This window comes from Nyctereutes procyonoides, unplaced genomic scaffold (assembly GCF_905146905.1).
Source record: "Nyctereutes procyonoides isolate TBG_1078 unplaced genomic scaffold, NYPRO_anot_genome, whole genome shotgun sequence".
Taxonomy (NCBI): domain Eukaryota; kingdom Metazoa; phylum Chordata; class Mammalia; order Carnivora; family Canidae; genus Nyctereutes; species Nyctereutes procyonoides.
The window spans coordinates 38,924,595-38,940,501 of NW_026575136.1; the positions used below are offsets into that span (position 1 = coordinate 38,924,595).

Below are 15,907 nucleotides of genomic sequence, written 5' to 3' on the forward strand. Positions count from 1 at the left end.
TTCTGTCAGACACAACATAAAATTTAGCATCTTGACCACGTCTGCTTGAGGGTGGGGGGCAGTGAGCACACTGACACTGTTGTGCTGTCGTCCCCACGGTCCCTTGGGTCTTCTGAACCCAAACTCTGCTCCCATGGAACGCCTTGCCGTCCCCCTCCCAGTCCCCAGCCCTCTCCGGATCTGTATGTGGAGTTGACTGTCCTCATCACCGCACGGAGCTGGAGAGCATCACGGTTTGTCTTCTTGTGTCTGGCCCCACTGAGTGTCGTGTTCTCAAGCTTCGAGCTGTAGCACACATCACATTTCCTTCTTTTTTTAAAGCTGATTGATGTCACATTATAAAGATGGACCACATTTGTCTTGGGCATCTAAAGCTATTTTTCTTTTTTATAGTAAAACTTTCCGGCCAGCCCAGGTGACTCAGTGGTTTAGCGCTGCCTTCAGCCCAGGGTGTGTGATCCTGGAGACCTTGGATTGAGTCCCAAGTCAGGCTCCCTGCATGGAGCCTTCTTCTCCCTCTGCCTGTGTCTGTCCCCCCCCCCCCCCCCGTCATGAATAAATAAATAAAATCTTAAAAACAGAAAAAAACTTTCTTTGTTAATTGTCTAAAATAAAACAGAATTAAAAGAATGTTTATGAAGTGCTTAGATTCATGCCTGACTGTTTCAGAAACTCTGGCCTCTGGCTTCTGACCTTCCTTCTCTCAACACTGAATTCCTATCTGGGAGGCAGGGAAGGGAGGCCGTGCAGGCTTGCACATTCACTGTCCTTCCCTTGGCCTCGCCCTCTGCTTTCTTTCTCTCCTGCTCTCTCTCCCCCAGGGGATACATGTCCTGTGATCTGTAGCAGGGAGGGGTCAACCCAGAATCTAGATGTTTCTTCCTACTCTTCCTCCCTCCACGCCCACTTCAGAGACGCCCTTGTGATACCAGCTGGCCCCTGCAGGGTCCCGAGGTTCCGCTTCCCCACTGCTGTGCGGACATGTCTCCTTTCTTGGACCTGCTTATTTACCATCCATCCGTCTCCTTTCTAGCTCTCTACATTTCGTTATCATCTCTTGTTTTCTGTTCTGTAGGTTTCAGCTTTATTTATCTTTTTAAAGATTTTATGTATTTATTCATGAGACAGAGAGACATGGGATCCTGAGCCACCCAGGGATCCCATGTAGGTTTCAGCTTAAAAAAAAAAAAAAAAGTAGGGCAGCCTGGGTGGTTCAGCAGTTTAGCACCTGCCTTCAGCTCAGGGCATGATCCTGGAGACCTGGGATCGAGTCCCACGTCGGGCTCCCTGCATGGAGCCTTCTTCTCCCTCTGCCTGTGTCTCTGCCTCTCTCTCTCTCTCTCTCTCTCTCTGTCTCTCATAAATAAAAAATCTTTTTTTTTAAAGCAGTGTTTTTGGTATTGAAGGTAGATCATGTATGTAAGCTTCCATCTTTATAGGAAATGTTTTCTTATCCTTTTACATATGCATCTGTCTCTGTCTTCTCTTCCAGAAGAGTCCTGTTTTGAGCTCTGTGGTCTGTGTAATGGTGTAGACCTCCAGTAGCTCTTCTTCTTCTTTTTTTTTTTTTTAAGATTTTATTTATTCATGACAGACCCAGAGAGAGGGAGGCAGAGACATAGGCAGAGGGAGAAGCAGACCCCATGCAGGAAGCCCGATGTGGGACTCGATCCCAGGACTCCAGGATCACGCCCCTAGCCAAAGGCAGATGCTCAGTCACTGAGCCACCCGGGTGTCCCGCCAGTAACTCTTCTTACAGGAGTTAATAGCTGTAGTTATCTTGAAGCAGGCTACCTGCTGTGTCCCAACTCTAGTTTCAGAATTCCCAGGGACGGTTGTGGCTTAGCTTGGGTGGCTAGCAGTCCTTCCTTAGCCGTGCCCTCCTACCTTCCTGTGTGCCGCACCCATTCCACGCACACCCTGTCCCTTCACTTGGATGCGGCCCTGCAGCCTGGGGCTCAGTCGGCACCCTCCCAGGGCTAGGTAACTGTCTCGCCAGTTGCCACTGCTGCCATTTTAGATTTCCTGATGAATGAGTCCAAGCCCCGTGAGTTAAAGACTGCATCTGTTGCTGACCGTCATGCTTTCAGTGTAGGCAGGCGTTGGTGCTCAGCATCTAGTGGACTGAGTGTAGGTACCCAACTCAGCCAGATGGCTGCAGAGCCTTTGTTCATGTAATGATTTTGAGAGGTGGTCTTCCTTGGTCTTTACAGAGATCTTGTGGTTTTTGTTTTATCTATTGAATTATCTTAGGAGGAGGAGAATTGTTTTGGTGGTTAGTGGTTGCTGAGGATCCACTTCCATCTACTTAGGCTGATTCTCTACCGTGTAAGGGCAAGTAGTCCCCGTATTTGTCATGTGCTGAGTGTCAGTTTCTCTCAGTGCCTGTCACTGCGCTGAAGCGCTGGAGTGCCTGGGAGAGCCCCAGTGTGGCTGTGAGCACAGTTATATCCTCTGTGAGTAGAGCACCAGTGTCTATCTACTTAGCATCCAGTCTTAGCTGAGAGCTGTCTCACGTAAGGGAGGAAAGATGAGACCTGGGTAGCAGGAAGCAGAGTTGTCGAATTGACTCATAATACAAAGAAAACAAAATCATGTCATTAGTTGCTATGCAATTGTATTAATGTCCTGTTGGTGTTGTAAAATTATCATAATGTATGGCTTAAAAGAAATTTATTATTTTCCAGTTCTGTAGTTCAGAACTGTATGGTCTCACAGGGCTGAAATCAGGTTATCAACATGCTGCTTCTGCTTCTGTAGGCCCTGGCAGAGAGTCCGCTTCCATGTGGTTGTAGCTTACAGTCCTGTTTGCTCGTATTACAAATCAATGTGGAAGAGATGGACTCTCTTGTATAAAGATAGCACCATTTCTGAAAAAAAAAATAGCACCATTTCTGTTGTCATGTGGTATATACATCCCTGCAAAACCTTGTATGTGGTAGAAATACTCACTGAAAATAACAGGGTTTATGGGCAAAAATACATTAGAACGGACACTGGGAACCTATCTTTTTTTTGTGAGCACATCACTAACGAAAGCAGTCATAGTCCTGGTGACGTTTGCTGAAGAGGCACCTTGAGTTCCTGGCCAGTGAAATCTTACCTGTAAGGAGGCTGCTGAGTGTGAGCCTGGAAGAGTGTACTAGTTCCAGGGCTGCCACAGGGCACATGCCCCAGGTATGTCCAGCTAAACTGAACTTTCTCTCTAGCATGGGGAGCAGCCTCAGCCATAGTTTGTAAGCAGTAGCGTAAGACCCCTTGTGAATCAGTGCCAGGGACGGTAAGATGCCACTCTGCTCCCCTTACTTAAGTGAAGGGTTGCATGTGTTTAGCTCCCATCTGGTGAGGGTAGGGTAAAACTGCTGGGTGTTATTCATAGCACTCATAGTGGTGGGAGTTTACATTTGCAGTTAGCACTATTTCAAGTGTTTTAGAGCTTATGACTTTATAGAACAATTACAGCACTGAGAATCTTTGAAAGAATTCATGTAAAAATATGGAGAAAGTTCTGTGTACAGATATTTCCACTGAAACATTATTTAGTGGGAAGTTATAAAGGTCGTCCTCTCTATCCAACAGTAGGGGATAATTCAGTAACCTGTAACTTAGTCATCCACTTGCTGGATTATTTTTGAGTTACCACATGTTAAAAAGATGTTAAAAGAAGCTTAGGTAGCAAGTCAGCCTTGCCTTTATTGTTCAAGGAAATTTTTCCCATCATTGAATTACACTTGTGTTTGGATTCTTGACACCTAGGCTCCTGGTTTAAGAAGGTAAAGGTTTCTTGAATCTTGCCTTCGACCTTTTCACAGACTCCTCCTAGTAGGCAAAGTAATGCCTGGCACCATCACTGCCTGCCTGCACATGCATATGCCCTCACACATGCGCAGGCGTGTGAACACCCATATCTGCAGTTTCCCCAAAGGACTACTAAAAAATAGAAAGCCTGTTACAGGGATCCCTGGGTGGCGCAGCGGTTTGGCGCCTGCCTTTGGCCCAGGGCGCGATCCTGGAGACCCAGGATCAAATCCCACGTCGGGCTCCCGGTGCATGGAGCCTGCTTCTCCCTCTGCCTGTGTCTCTGCCTCTCTCTCTCTCTCTGTGTGTGTGTGACTATCATAAATTAAAAAAAAAAAATTAAAAAAAAAAGAAAGCCTGTTACATACTGTATATTGTATATATTTTTATATACATTTAGCACTTGCTGTGTACCACAGAAGATATAGTTCAATAACGTTTAAAGTGGAATGGAAATAATTCTGTTGTTGGATATTCCTGATTATCTGGGGTAGCACTCACCATTGTCATACTCTTAAGGCCTTCATTTTCAAAATGTTGGCCAGTCACAAGCCATCTAGAGAAGGAAGATCATGATGATGAGTAGAGATACAGATGACAGTGTCCAGATGACAACAGGTCTTGGCAGGAAAAAAGAAACGTGGATTCAAGAAACAACAGAGGACATCACTTTGGGTCTTAAATTTTTTTCTGCTTGGATACGTTTCCCTCACTTGCTATTATGAGGTATTTCAAACATACAGAAACATCAAAAGAATGTTCTTGTAACTTACATATATTCAGCAACTGGTAACCTTGTGCCTTATTGCCCTTGTCTCTGTGCTTACCAGATCTTCAGTGCTTTTCAGGTGGGACCTTTGGCAAGGGTTTCCCCACGGGAAGCATGATTCTTAAGGCACGTTGCTTGTTGTCCCAGCCAAGAGAATTAACGGTAATACCTCATATGGCATCTATAGCTCTATTCACTTGACTTCTTTTGTACTTTTTTTCCAAATTGTGAAATACACAATGTATCTATTCACCCCAGCTTAAAGTGCACAATTCAGTGGCATTTGGTATACCCTCAGGGTTGTACAGCCATCACCACTCTGACCTTCTGGAACATTTTAAAAAATGTCTTTTATAGCCTTTTTTTTTTTTCAATCAGAGTTCTAATCAAGGTTCCACTATTTCATTTGGTTTTATCTTTTTAATTTCTTTAAATTTGGAGAAATCTTTGCAGTCACTTTCTTTCTCCCAATGATGTGGCATTTTTCGAGTCCAGATTGGTGGTTTGAACTGTGTCCCATGTCTGGATTAGATCGTCCTGGACTTGGGTAGTGCTCTTTATTTCCTGCACTTACTGTCTTGTGAAAATTAGCCCCAGAGCAGTGCTTCTCAAATAGCAGAGTGCGGACCCCTGGTGGCTGAGTCAAGTGTCTGCCTTCGACTCAGGTCATGATCCCAGGATCCTGGAATGGAGTCCCATATCAGGGCTCCCTGCTCAGCAGGGAGTCTGCTTTTCTCTCTGTTCCTCCTCCCTGCTCATGCTCACTCTCTCTCTCTCAAATAAATAAAATCTGAAAAAAAATCTGTAAATGGCAGAGTGTTAGGGCTCCTGACACCCAACTGGTGACTACTTCCAGAAGTTTCGTTTTTTGGGGTGTGTCCAAGAATTTTTATTTCTAACCCATTCTCAGGTGATGCTGATGGTCTGGGGAATGTACTTTCAGAACTACTACTCTGGAGATTGAGTAAATACAGCAAATATATACATGTGTTAGCAAGAATGCTGGCTCTGCCTCTTATTGTGTATCATACCAGCAGGCAGACGTCAGGTTGTCCTGTGGTGAGTTCTAGTTTAAGGTGGTGATCTCTAGAACTTTTACAGTTTATAAGTTTCCATTTGCAATTGTGAGGACTCTGTGGATGGTTCTCCAGCATCATACTGTTCTGTTCCCAAACTGCTTTTGTGCCCTCTCCCCACCAGGTAGTAGTGGATTTTCCAGATATCTTTCTGTTACTGATTTTTTTTAATATATATATTTTTAATTTTATTCATTTATGATAGGCACACACACAGAGAGAGAGAGGCAGAGACACAGGCAGAGGGAGAAGCAGGCTCCATGCACCAAGAGCCCGACGTGGGACTCGATCCCGGGTCCTCAGGATCACGCCCCGGGCCAAAGGCAGGCGCCAAACCGCTGCGCCACCCAGGGATCCCCTCTGTTACTGATTTTTAAAAGAAATTCTTTAATGGTGAGAGAACATACTTTGTCTGATTTCAGTTCTATTGAATGTTTTAGTTTGTGTTATGGCCCAGGATGTGGTCCGTGGGGATGAGTATTCATTGAGCACTTGAGAGAACATCAAGTTCTGTTCTGTGCAGGGTAGAGTGCTCTGTAAATGCCAGCCAGGGTACATTGGTTGACAGCGTTGCTCACGTCTTTATGCCCTTTCTGATATTGTTTATTCTGTCAGTTACTGACGGAAGACTTACCAAGTCTTCAGGCAGTGTTGTGGATTTGCTTCTTTCTCCTTTTACTTACATATTTTGTACTTTGTACTTCGTGTATTTTGAAACTAGTGATAGGTGTCTGCACCTATGCAATTTACGATTGCTAGAACTTATGTGTGATTTGATCTTTTATCATATAATGTCCTTTATCTTGGGCAGTTCTTCCATTTAAAATTTTTTTTGATGTCTTCTTTGTTTCATATCGTAATAGCTACTTTTCTTCCTTTGAAAGAGTGTGTGTGTTGTATGGAAAAAAAGTAAGTAAGATGGAAAATCTTTTTACTTCTAATCTTTTAACACCATATGCCATTATACTTCAGGTATTTATATTATTATTTTTGTAGACAGTGATTTTTGTCCTCCAGCCAATACTTGCCAACATCTGGACACATTTTTATTGTCAAAATTGAGGGATGCTGCTACTGACCTCAAATGTGTAACGGTCTGGGATGCTGTTGAACATTCCTCAGTGCACAGGACAGCTCCATCAAAAGAGAATTCTATGACCCAAAATGAATGGTACTACTGTTGAGAAGCTCCACTCTGAAGATTGCAGTATACACAGCTAATTTTTCCCTGTTAATATTTTACACTTAATGTAAACTGTGGAACTGCCCACTTCTTACAATATGGCTGCCATATCTGTTCACATCTCTTTGTGCTGAAAACTTCACCAGACCATGTTACAGCTTTCACTTTCAATAGTTGTACACGTTTTAAACAATTTTGTGTTGCTCTTCATTTCCCGAATTCCAAGTTTTCTGCTAGTATCAACAGCAGAACATCTTTAATGTTCTTTTGTAGTAGGTCTGATGGTGACAAATCCTCCAAGTTTTAGCTTTTATCTGAGAATGTTTTTGTTTTGCCTTTATTCCTGACGGATCTTTTTGCTGGATATAGAATTCGGGGTTGAGCCTTTTTCTCTTTCAGCACTTAGACATGGGGTTCCTATCCTTCGTGTCCTCTCTCTCTGGGAGACATCCATGGGAGTTTGAATTGATGTGCTTCTAATGAGATGTTTTTCTCTGGCTGCTTCCAAGAGTTTTTCTTTCATCTTTGCTTTGAGTAGTTTGATTACTACGATGTGCATTTTGTGATCTTCTTTGACCTTATCTTGTTTCAGGTTTGCTTTTATCTTTCAGTAGATTGTAGTATTGTCTGGCACTCATTTATGCTGTAGTTGTGGGCTTGGTTGGTTTTATTTGTCTTCTCTAAAGTCTGTGGACTTCAGAGGGTATGAGGAGAAATTTCAATTCCAGTGACTGCTATCTTTCAGGGACACAGAGGTTTGCTCTCTTATTTTTACAATTGAGGGTAATACCTACCATGGAGGCTTGATGTAAAATTAAATAAGATAGTATTTGTGGACTTTCCATTATATTTTCTGATGAATTTTTGGTTCTCAAGGTAAGCTATTATTTTTAAAAGATAAATATGTCCACAATTTAGGAAAGATAAAATGGACACTTGATAGTAGGCTCCCTGTTTTTGGAATCAGAAGGGGATCAGTGAACTCTAAATAAGATGCTGGTTGTGGAGGACATTATTTCATTGAATATAAAGTTTAAAAAAAAGGAATAACAGAGACAGAGTAAGTGTAAGGGGGACATAGCATCCTTGCTGCATGTATCAAATCTGACAACATATCATGTTCCCACCTTTTAACATAAGACACCTATGTAGTTCAAAAGTCATTTTCACGACTTTGATGAATGTAAAGTGGGGCAAATTTTACATCACATCAGTCTGTAACAGTATTTAGATATGATCTGGAAATACACATTTTTTTGCTAATATTTCAGATTGATTTTTTTTTTAATATTGCTGCACCATGGATGGGTGGTACTGAGCTGACCGTGGCTGTGTGGAGGGCTCCCCACATAGTCAAGTCTGCTTCCTTGGGCAGCCAGTTCCTTTCCTGCCTGTCTTGGCTAAATACATTTCTTGTAAAGCAAAGTAGCATCCCTTATTTACAATGGTTTGCCTTCTCTATAGACAGCTTAGTTTGGAGAAAAAAGCAAAGTATGATTAGTAGAATTGGACCAGCTCTTGTCTTAAATAATAAATACTCTTACTTGTGACAGAAGACTGCTTGGCCTGCCTCAGTACTCTGTTCTTACCTCTGACCAGGTACCAACTGGAAGATGAGTCTGCCCATTTGGATGAAATGCCACTAATGATGTCTGAAGAAGGCTTCGAGAATGATGAAAGTGATTACCACACGTTACCACGAGCTAGGGTCACACAGAGAAAAAGAGGACTAGAGTGGTTTGTCTGTGGAGGATGGAAGTTCCTCTGTACCAGGTTTGTTATCTCTTGCTGCTTAATCTCCTATGCTCTGAGGTTACACAGTTAAGGTATTGATAAGCTCAACTTCTAACATATTTTTATATCGAACTAAAGAAGACTCTAAATGAAATGACATCCTGAATAGTGTTAAACAAAACCAAATAGTGCTAATCTGAAAGGGATGGAAAGCCAAGTTCACTTTTTTAATGAGACATTTTAATATTTAGAAAATGAAGAAGATTAGTGATTGCATGGTAGAATGGATTCTGGTCACCGTGTTGGCACTTGTAAACAGTGCTCCCTTCTCTTCCATCTGTAGTCATACTCTCATCCAAAAAGGCAGATATGCCTGTAAAATGCAGTTTAATAATACCGTAACTTTGTGTATTGTTCGACTTGAATGCTTTCACTTGGAAGAAGAGTCTTCAGTTAATTTAACCAGAAAGAAACAAAGATAAGAACTGTTCATATTTTAGGGCAGCCCCGGGTGGCTCAGCACTTTAGCGCCACCTTTGGCCTAGAGTGTGATCCTGGAGGCCTGGGATCGAGTCCCATGTCAGGCTCGCTGCATGGAGCCTGCTTTCTTCCTCTGTGTCTGTGCCTCTCTCTTGCTCTCTCTCTCTCTCTTTTTCTTTCTGTGTCTCTCATGAATAAATAAAATCTTTAGGAAAAAACTCATTTTTTAAACAAGTTCACTGGTGGTTGATATAAACTATCACATCTGCTCACTCTCGACTTTATAGAGTCTGGTATATAAGAACCACACTCTGTCTAGGACACTTCGGCAACCCTGGGGATGGGCCCCCGCAAGATTTCAGCTAACCGATGCCACCATAAATTGAGTGGGTATGTTGAATAAATTACAGATTTTTTTCTTAAAAAGATTTTATTTATTTATTTATTTATTTATTTATTTATTTATTTATTTATTTATTTGAGCGACAGAGACTGAGAGAGAACAGAAGCAGGGAGGAGGGACAGAGGGAGAGGGAGAAGCAGACTCCTGGCTGAGCAGGGAGCCTGATGCGAGGCTCCATCCCAGGACCCAGGATCATGACCTGAGCCAAAGGCAGGTGCTTTACCTACTGAGCCACCCAGGTGCCCCTGAATCACAGCTTTTATAGTCTTTCTGCTGTTCAAGATTTGTGATCAGTGCCTTTCTTACAATCATGAACTTATATCCTTTTGCCCATAAAAGGAATTTAATAATTGTAGAAAGATATTTTATTTATCATCGTTATCCCTTTAGAAGTTTTCAAAAAGAAGTTGACAACTGATTGGATTTCTGGTTTAGCTCATGTAATGGTCTTTAAACAGTTGGGTCTGAGGCAGCCCCAGTGGCGCAGCGGTTTAGCGCCTCCTGCAGCCCTGGGGTGTGATCCTGGAGACCTGGGATTGAGTCCCACATCAGGCTTCCTGTATGGAGCCTACTTCTCCCTCTACCTGTGTCTCTGCCTCTCTCTTGTGCCTCTATGAATAAATAAAATCTTTAAAAAAATAAAATAAACAGTTGGGTCTGGACTCCCAGAGACTGAGGAATCCCTCAAAGAGATTGGCCATGCAGAATCAGGAAGTGAGCTTGAGCAGGGTTTATAGGCTTATCGCCCCCTCTCAACTTCCAGGTGGTGTCTGTTTTTATCTTTCTTGTATATTGGAAGCTTTTTATGTGAAGAAGGAATTTCATGGCTAAACAAGGTTTTAGAAGTTGCTGACTTGTTACTAATTTTTAATGAGTGGTCTGGTTTTTTCAAAAACATTTTCTAGGTTAAATAGCCAATATTCCTGGAGTATTCTTTGTGGGTACTTACTCATTTTAGAGTGGATTTCTTTACAGGTTGCAGGGCTATGCACATTTTGTTTTTTTTGTGTGTTAGTTGTGATGCTTTGTGCTTTTCAAGGGATTTATCTATTTTCAAATACAAATTTTTGTAATGTAAAATGTATGAAGCTCTGGAGGGATGTCACATTTTTTTGTTTCTGATATTGTTAGTTTGTCTCTCCCTTTTTCCTATTAATCTTGATAGGAGGTTATCGGTTCTTTTCAAAGAGCCAATCTTCTAGTGTTGTCTTTGCTTTTGAAATTTTAAACTTTTACCTTGAAATAAATCCAGTTTTATCATGAAATAAATCCAAACTTACAGAAGAGTTGCAAGAATTCCTCTGTTCCCTTTGCCTAAGACCACTAATGTTTATTTAACCTTTTGCTACATTTATTTGCCATTCTCTTTATATCTCACTGTTATTTTCAGAGTCCTTTCAGACAGGGTTGTTGACAAGTTCATTCCTCTTTAATCTTAGTTCTTTGGGGCCTGTTTCTTAGGAAGATGGTCCTTTTTTTTTTTTTTTTTTTTTTAAGATTTTATTGTGAGAGATACACAGAGGCAGAGACACAGGCAGAGGGAGAAGCAGGCTCTCTGCGGGGAGCCTGATGCGGGACTCGATCCCAGGACCCCAGGATTGTGCCCTAAGCTAAAGGCAGATGCTCAACCACTGAGCCACCCAGGTGCCCTGGAATATGGTATTTTCTTACGTGACTAGCAGGCAGTTGCCATGGTTAGGAAATTTCACTCTGACAGGGTACTTTACTTCTCCTTTAAGTCAGCATCCTACTCTGTCTCTGCCCTGATCCTGCCCACATTGGCGTGGTGGTGGGTGGCCTGCCTGTGCTGGCTCTGTTAATGTGGAACCCCACTTGCCATGTCTTTATCTTGCATTCCACTGACATTTTTGAGGACTATACAATAGGTATTTTATGGAACATTTCAAATTTTGGTTTGTCTGAGGTCTCCTCATGGTTAAGTTAGGGTTAAACATTCTCTGTGGGACACTGTATGAGTGACTCCTGAGTCCTTAGGGTATCTGCTTCTTGGTGTTACTGATGTGTGTGTGTCTTCCCTTTATTTTTTCTCATGCTTTAACTTGCCGTTTTTTTGTTTTCCTCTTTACTTGCCGTTCTTCTTGTGCTTCTTCCTAAGATGAAGTCTCAGATTACCAGCTTTGTACCTTTTTCTTTTAAGAAAATAGATGCATGTAAGTTTTGACATTCAGTATTTTCATTATCATTTAGTTCAAAATATGTTCTGATTTACATTGTCATTTCTGCTTTAGTTGATGTTCAATTTAGAACCATGCTGCTTAAGTTCCAAACAGTTGGGAATTTTCCTAATTATCTCTCTGTAATTGGCTTACCTTTACAAAAAAAAAAAAGATTTTGTTATTGGAGAGAGGGAGAGAGCAAGAGAGAGAGCATGAGCAGTGGAGGAGGGGCAGGGGCAGAGAGGAGAGGCAGGCTCCCCACTGAGCAGGGAGATGCTGGGCTGGGCTCATTCCTAGAACTCTGGGATCCTGACCTGACCTGCAGGCAGACACTTCACTGACTGAGCCATCCACGAACCACATGATTAACTGTCATCTTAATTCCATTCTGGCCTGAGAACATACTTACTAGTTTTTTCTTTCAGTCTTTGTAATGTGTTGAGACTTGCTTTATGATTCATTATATATGGGCAGTGTTAGTCAATTTTCTTCGTGTATTTGAAAATAATTTGTACTTTTTTTTCCCCTAAAGATTTTATTTATTTATTCTTGAAAGACACAGAGGCAGAGACACAGGCAGAGGGAGAAGCAGGCTCCATGCAGGAAGCCCGATGCAGGACTTGATCCCAGGACCTGGGATCACGTCCTGAGCTGAAGGCACATGCTCAACCACTGAGCTATCCAGGTGTCCCTAATTTGTACTTTTTTGTTGACTGTGTTGCTCTGTATGTTAGTGAGTTATATTTGTTAATAGTCTTGTTTGAATTTTCTGTATTCATAGTCAAAGTTTGCTTATCAGAGAAACTTCTCTGAGTTTCTCAATATCATTGAAGATGTGTCTACTGCTTTTAATTTTTTTAATTTTTTATTTTTTTAAAGATTTTATTTATTCATGAGAGATATATATAGAGAGAAGCAGAGACACAGGCAGAGGGAGAAGCAGGCTCCATGCAGGGAGCCCGACGTGGGACTCGATCCCGGGATTCCAGGATCACACCCTGGGCCGAAGGCAGGCGCTAAACCACTGAGCCACCCAGGGATCCCCTCTACTGCTTTTAATTTGTCAGTTTTGCTTTATGTATTTTAGAGTATGTTACTAGGTAATGCAAGTGTAGGGGTACTAACTTATTCTTGGACTGATCTTTTTCTCTGGTAATATTTCTTCTATGCAGGCTCATAGTGTCTAACTTCAATGAAGTGATACCCACTTTCTTTATTTTTATTTTTTTATTTTCATTCCAGTTAGTTAACATATGGTGTTATATTAGCTTCAGGTATATATTATAGTGATTTATCAGTTCTGCACATCACCCTGTGATCATCCTTGTTCATTCCCTTGATGTGTTTCACCTATCCCCCTATCCACATCCCCTGGTGACCATCAGTGTTTTCTCTATTATTAAGACTGTTTCTTGATTTGTCCCTCTCTTTCTTGATACCAGCTTTCTTTGATTACTGTTTGCATAGTATATAATTTTCATTCTTTTACTTTGTTGCATTACAAAAAGAAAAACAGCTTTTCTGAGTTGCCTGGTGGCTCAGTGGATTAAGCATCTATCTGCCTTCAGCTCAGGTCATGGTCTTGGGGTCCTGGGATCAGGTGGTGTCCCCTCCACCCCATTTCAGGCTCCCTGCTCAGCAGGGAGTCTGCTTCTCCGTCTGCCCCTCCCCTCTACTTGTCTTCTCTTTCTCCCTCTCTCAAACAAATAATTAAAATCTTAAAAACAACAACAACAAAAACCTTTTCTTTTGAAATAACTATAGTTTCACAGGAAATTGCAGAGTTATCATAGAGGGGTCCTACTTACCCCTTCACCTAGTACCCCCCCAGTGGTTGTATCTTAAATAACTATGGTATAGTGTCAAACCAGGAAGTTGACACTCATATAAACTGTCTATAGTTGACTGCATTTTACAACATGTGTAGGTTTGTGTAACCCCTACAGCAGTAAAGATGTAGAACTAGAACTGTCCCATCACTGCACATGTCTCCTGGCTTCTGTAGTCATTTTCTCTCTCCTGCACCAGGCCCTGGGCTCTGGCAACTACTAATTACATTTTCTATTTCTATAATTTTAATTTTGAGAATGTCAAGTAAAACACTCAATTACCGATTTTTGGAGATTGGCCTATTTTAGCCAACACAGTGCCCTTGAGATCCACCCAAATAGTTGTGTGTATCAGTAGTTTGTTCCTTTTTATTGCTGACTGGCATCCATCCAAACATGGATGAATGTTTGTTTAACCATTAACCTATTGTATGACATTTAGATTGTTTCAAGTTTTGGATGTATGAAAAAAGCTGCTCTGAACTATCATGTATGGGTTTTTTGTGTGTGTGTGGACATAAGTTTTCATTTCTTTGGGATAAATGTGCAGGAGGCAGTTGCTGGGTTACATAGTAAGTATATGTTTAGTTTTGTTGAAGTACTGAACTGTTTCCCAGAGTGGCTGTACAATTTCACATTTCATCCAGCAGTGTAGGAGAGATTGAGTATCTCCTTGTCAACCTTTGTTGTCACTGTTTTTTTATCTTAGCTGTTGGAATATGTGTGTAGTGATGGCTCATTGTGGCCTCAGTTTATTTCCATTTTCTAAAGGACTAGTGAGGCTGACTCTCCTGTCATTGGCATGTCTTCTTCAGTAAGTGTTTCTTTAGGTCTGTTCCATTGTCTTTTTGTTTTTTTTTTTGTTTTGTTTTTTTTTTCTTGTGAGTTTTAAGAGTTCTTTATATATTATATCTGTGAGTCTTCTGTTAGGTAGGTAGTTTGTAAATATTTTCTTCCATTCTGTAGCTTGTTTTTTCATCCCCTGAAAGAATTTTTCCACAGACCCAAAAGACTTTAATTTTGATGAAGTACAGTTGTTTGTTGGTCTCTGTTTTTGCCATTGAGCATTGCATTTTTGGTGTCACGTCGGAGAACTTTTCACTGTATCTCAGTCCTGTATCTCAAAGATTTTCTTCTATAAGTTTTATAGTTTTACATTTAGATCCTTTTTGAGTGATTTTTGTCCAAGGTGGGAAGTTTCAGTTGAGATTTATATTTTGCCTATATATATCCAAATGCTACACACCATTTGTTGAAAAGACCATCCTTTTTTTGCCGAATTGCTTTTGTACCTGTGTCACCGATCAGTTGGCTGTACCTGAGTGGGGGCTATCTACTCTGTTATGTTATCTTTATTGTCTTTTTGTCTGCCCTGTTGGTGCTACCCAGTTTGGAGAACTGTTCCTTTATCTAAGTCTTAAAATGGTGTAGGTTGATTCCTTGTATTTTATTCTTTTTTTCAAGATTCTCGTAGCTATTCCAGTTACATGGCCTTTCCATAGATATTTTAGAATAATCTAGCCCAATCTGTAAAATCCTTTCAGAGATTTTGATAGGACTTATGTTTAACCTGTATATTAACTTGAGGGAATTGACATGTTTACTGTGTTGAATCTTCTAGATCACAATTTACATCTCTCTGTTTATTTAGAACTTTGATCTTTTTCTTCAGTATTTTGTAGTTTTCAGCACACAGGTCTTGTACATACATGTTAGATTTATTCCTAAGTATTTCCTTTCTTTTTTTTTTCCTTTTTTTTTCTTGTTGTTTGTAACTGGCATTTTAAATTTGGTTTCCACATTTTGTTCATTGCTAGTGTATAGAACTAGAGTTGGATTTTGTATGGTTTGTCTTTTATCCTACAACCTTGCTAAACTTACTGTAATGCTAAGAGTGCTCTTGTAGATTCCATGTAATTTTCTACGTGGAGAGTCATGTCATCTGCAAACAGGGACAGTTTTATTTCTTCCTTTTACAACCTATATGCCTTTTATTTTCATTTTTTGCCTTATGGGTCTGTCTGGAACACATTATGTTGAATAGCAGTGGCGAGTATACCTTCTTGCTTCTTGTTCTCAGTGTTAGGGAGAAAGCTTTTAGTATTTCACCATTAAGTATGATGTGAGCTGTGGGGTTTGTTTGTTGTTATAGATTGCTCATCTAAAACTGTTGATAATTTTCTTAATTAAAATCCAACTTGGGTTGTGTAATATAAACAATTCTGTCAGGTTCAGAAGCAGGATTTGGAGATGTAGGTTTTAGAGTCCTGTCATTGTGATAATGGGAGCCACGTGGAAGGGTGATGTTTCTGAAAATGTCAGGGGACAAGTGGCCTAGGTTTTGAAAAATAAAGGAAAGGGGCAGCTTGAGGAGAAAGATGATTTTGAGAAGGAAAACTTTTATCCATCCTTTTAGGCAGAGGGAAGGGTAGGTGTGGAAGAGTGAAGTAGTGGTGAA

At 41.0% G+C, this 15,907-nt stretch overlaps 1 protein-coding gene across 5 annotated transcripts in view; it reads left to right on the top strand.

The window, feature by feature from the left end:
* ATP9B (ATPase phospholipid transporting 9B (putative)) overlaps window positions 1-15,907 on the top strand; it is a 242,290-nt gene that overhangs the window by 13,909 nt on the left and 212,474 nt on the right. For 4 of the 5 annotated variants that reach the window (XM_055302881.1, XM_055302885.1, XM_055302883.1 and 1 more), the window contains exon 2: window positions 8,426-8,599. In XM_055302881.1, coding sequence (XP_055158856.1) covers window positions 8,426-8,599 — 174 coding nt within the window. Of the gene's footprint in view, window positions 1-5,971; window positions 6,037-8,425; window positions 8,600-15,907 lie in introns of those variants that run through there. The other variant, XM_055302884.1, reaches the window with a different exon arrangement.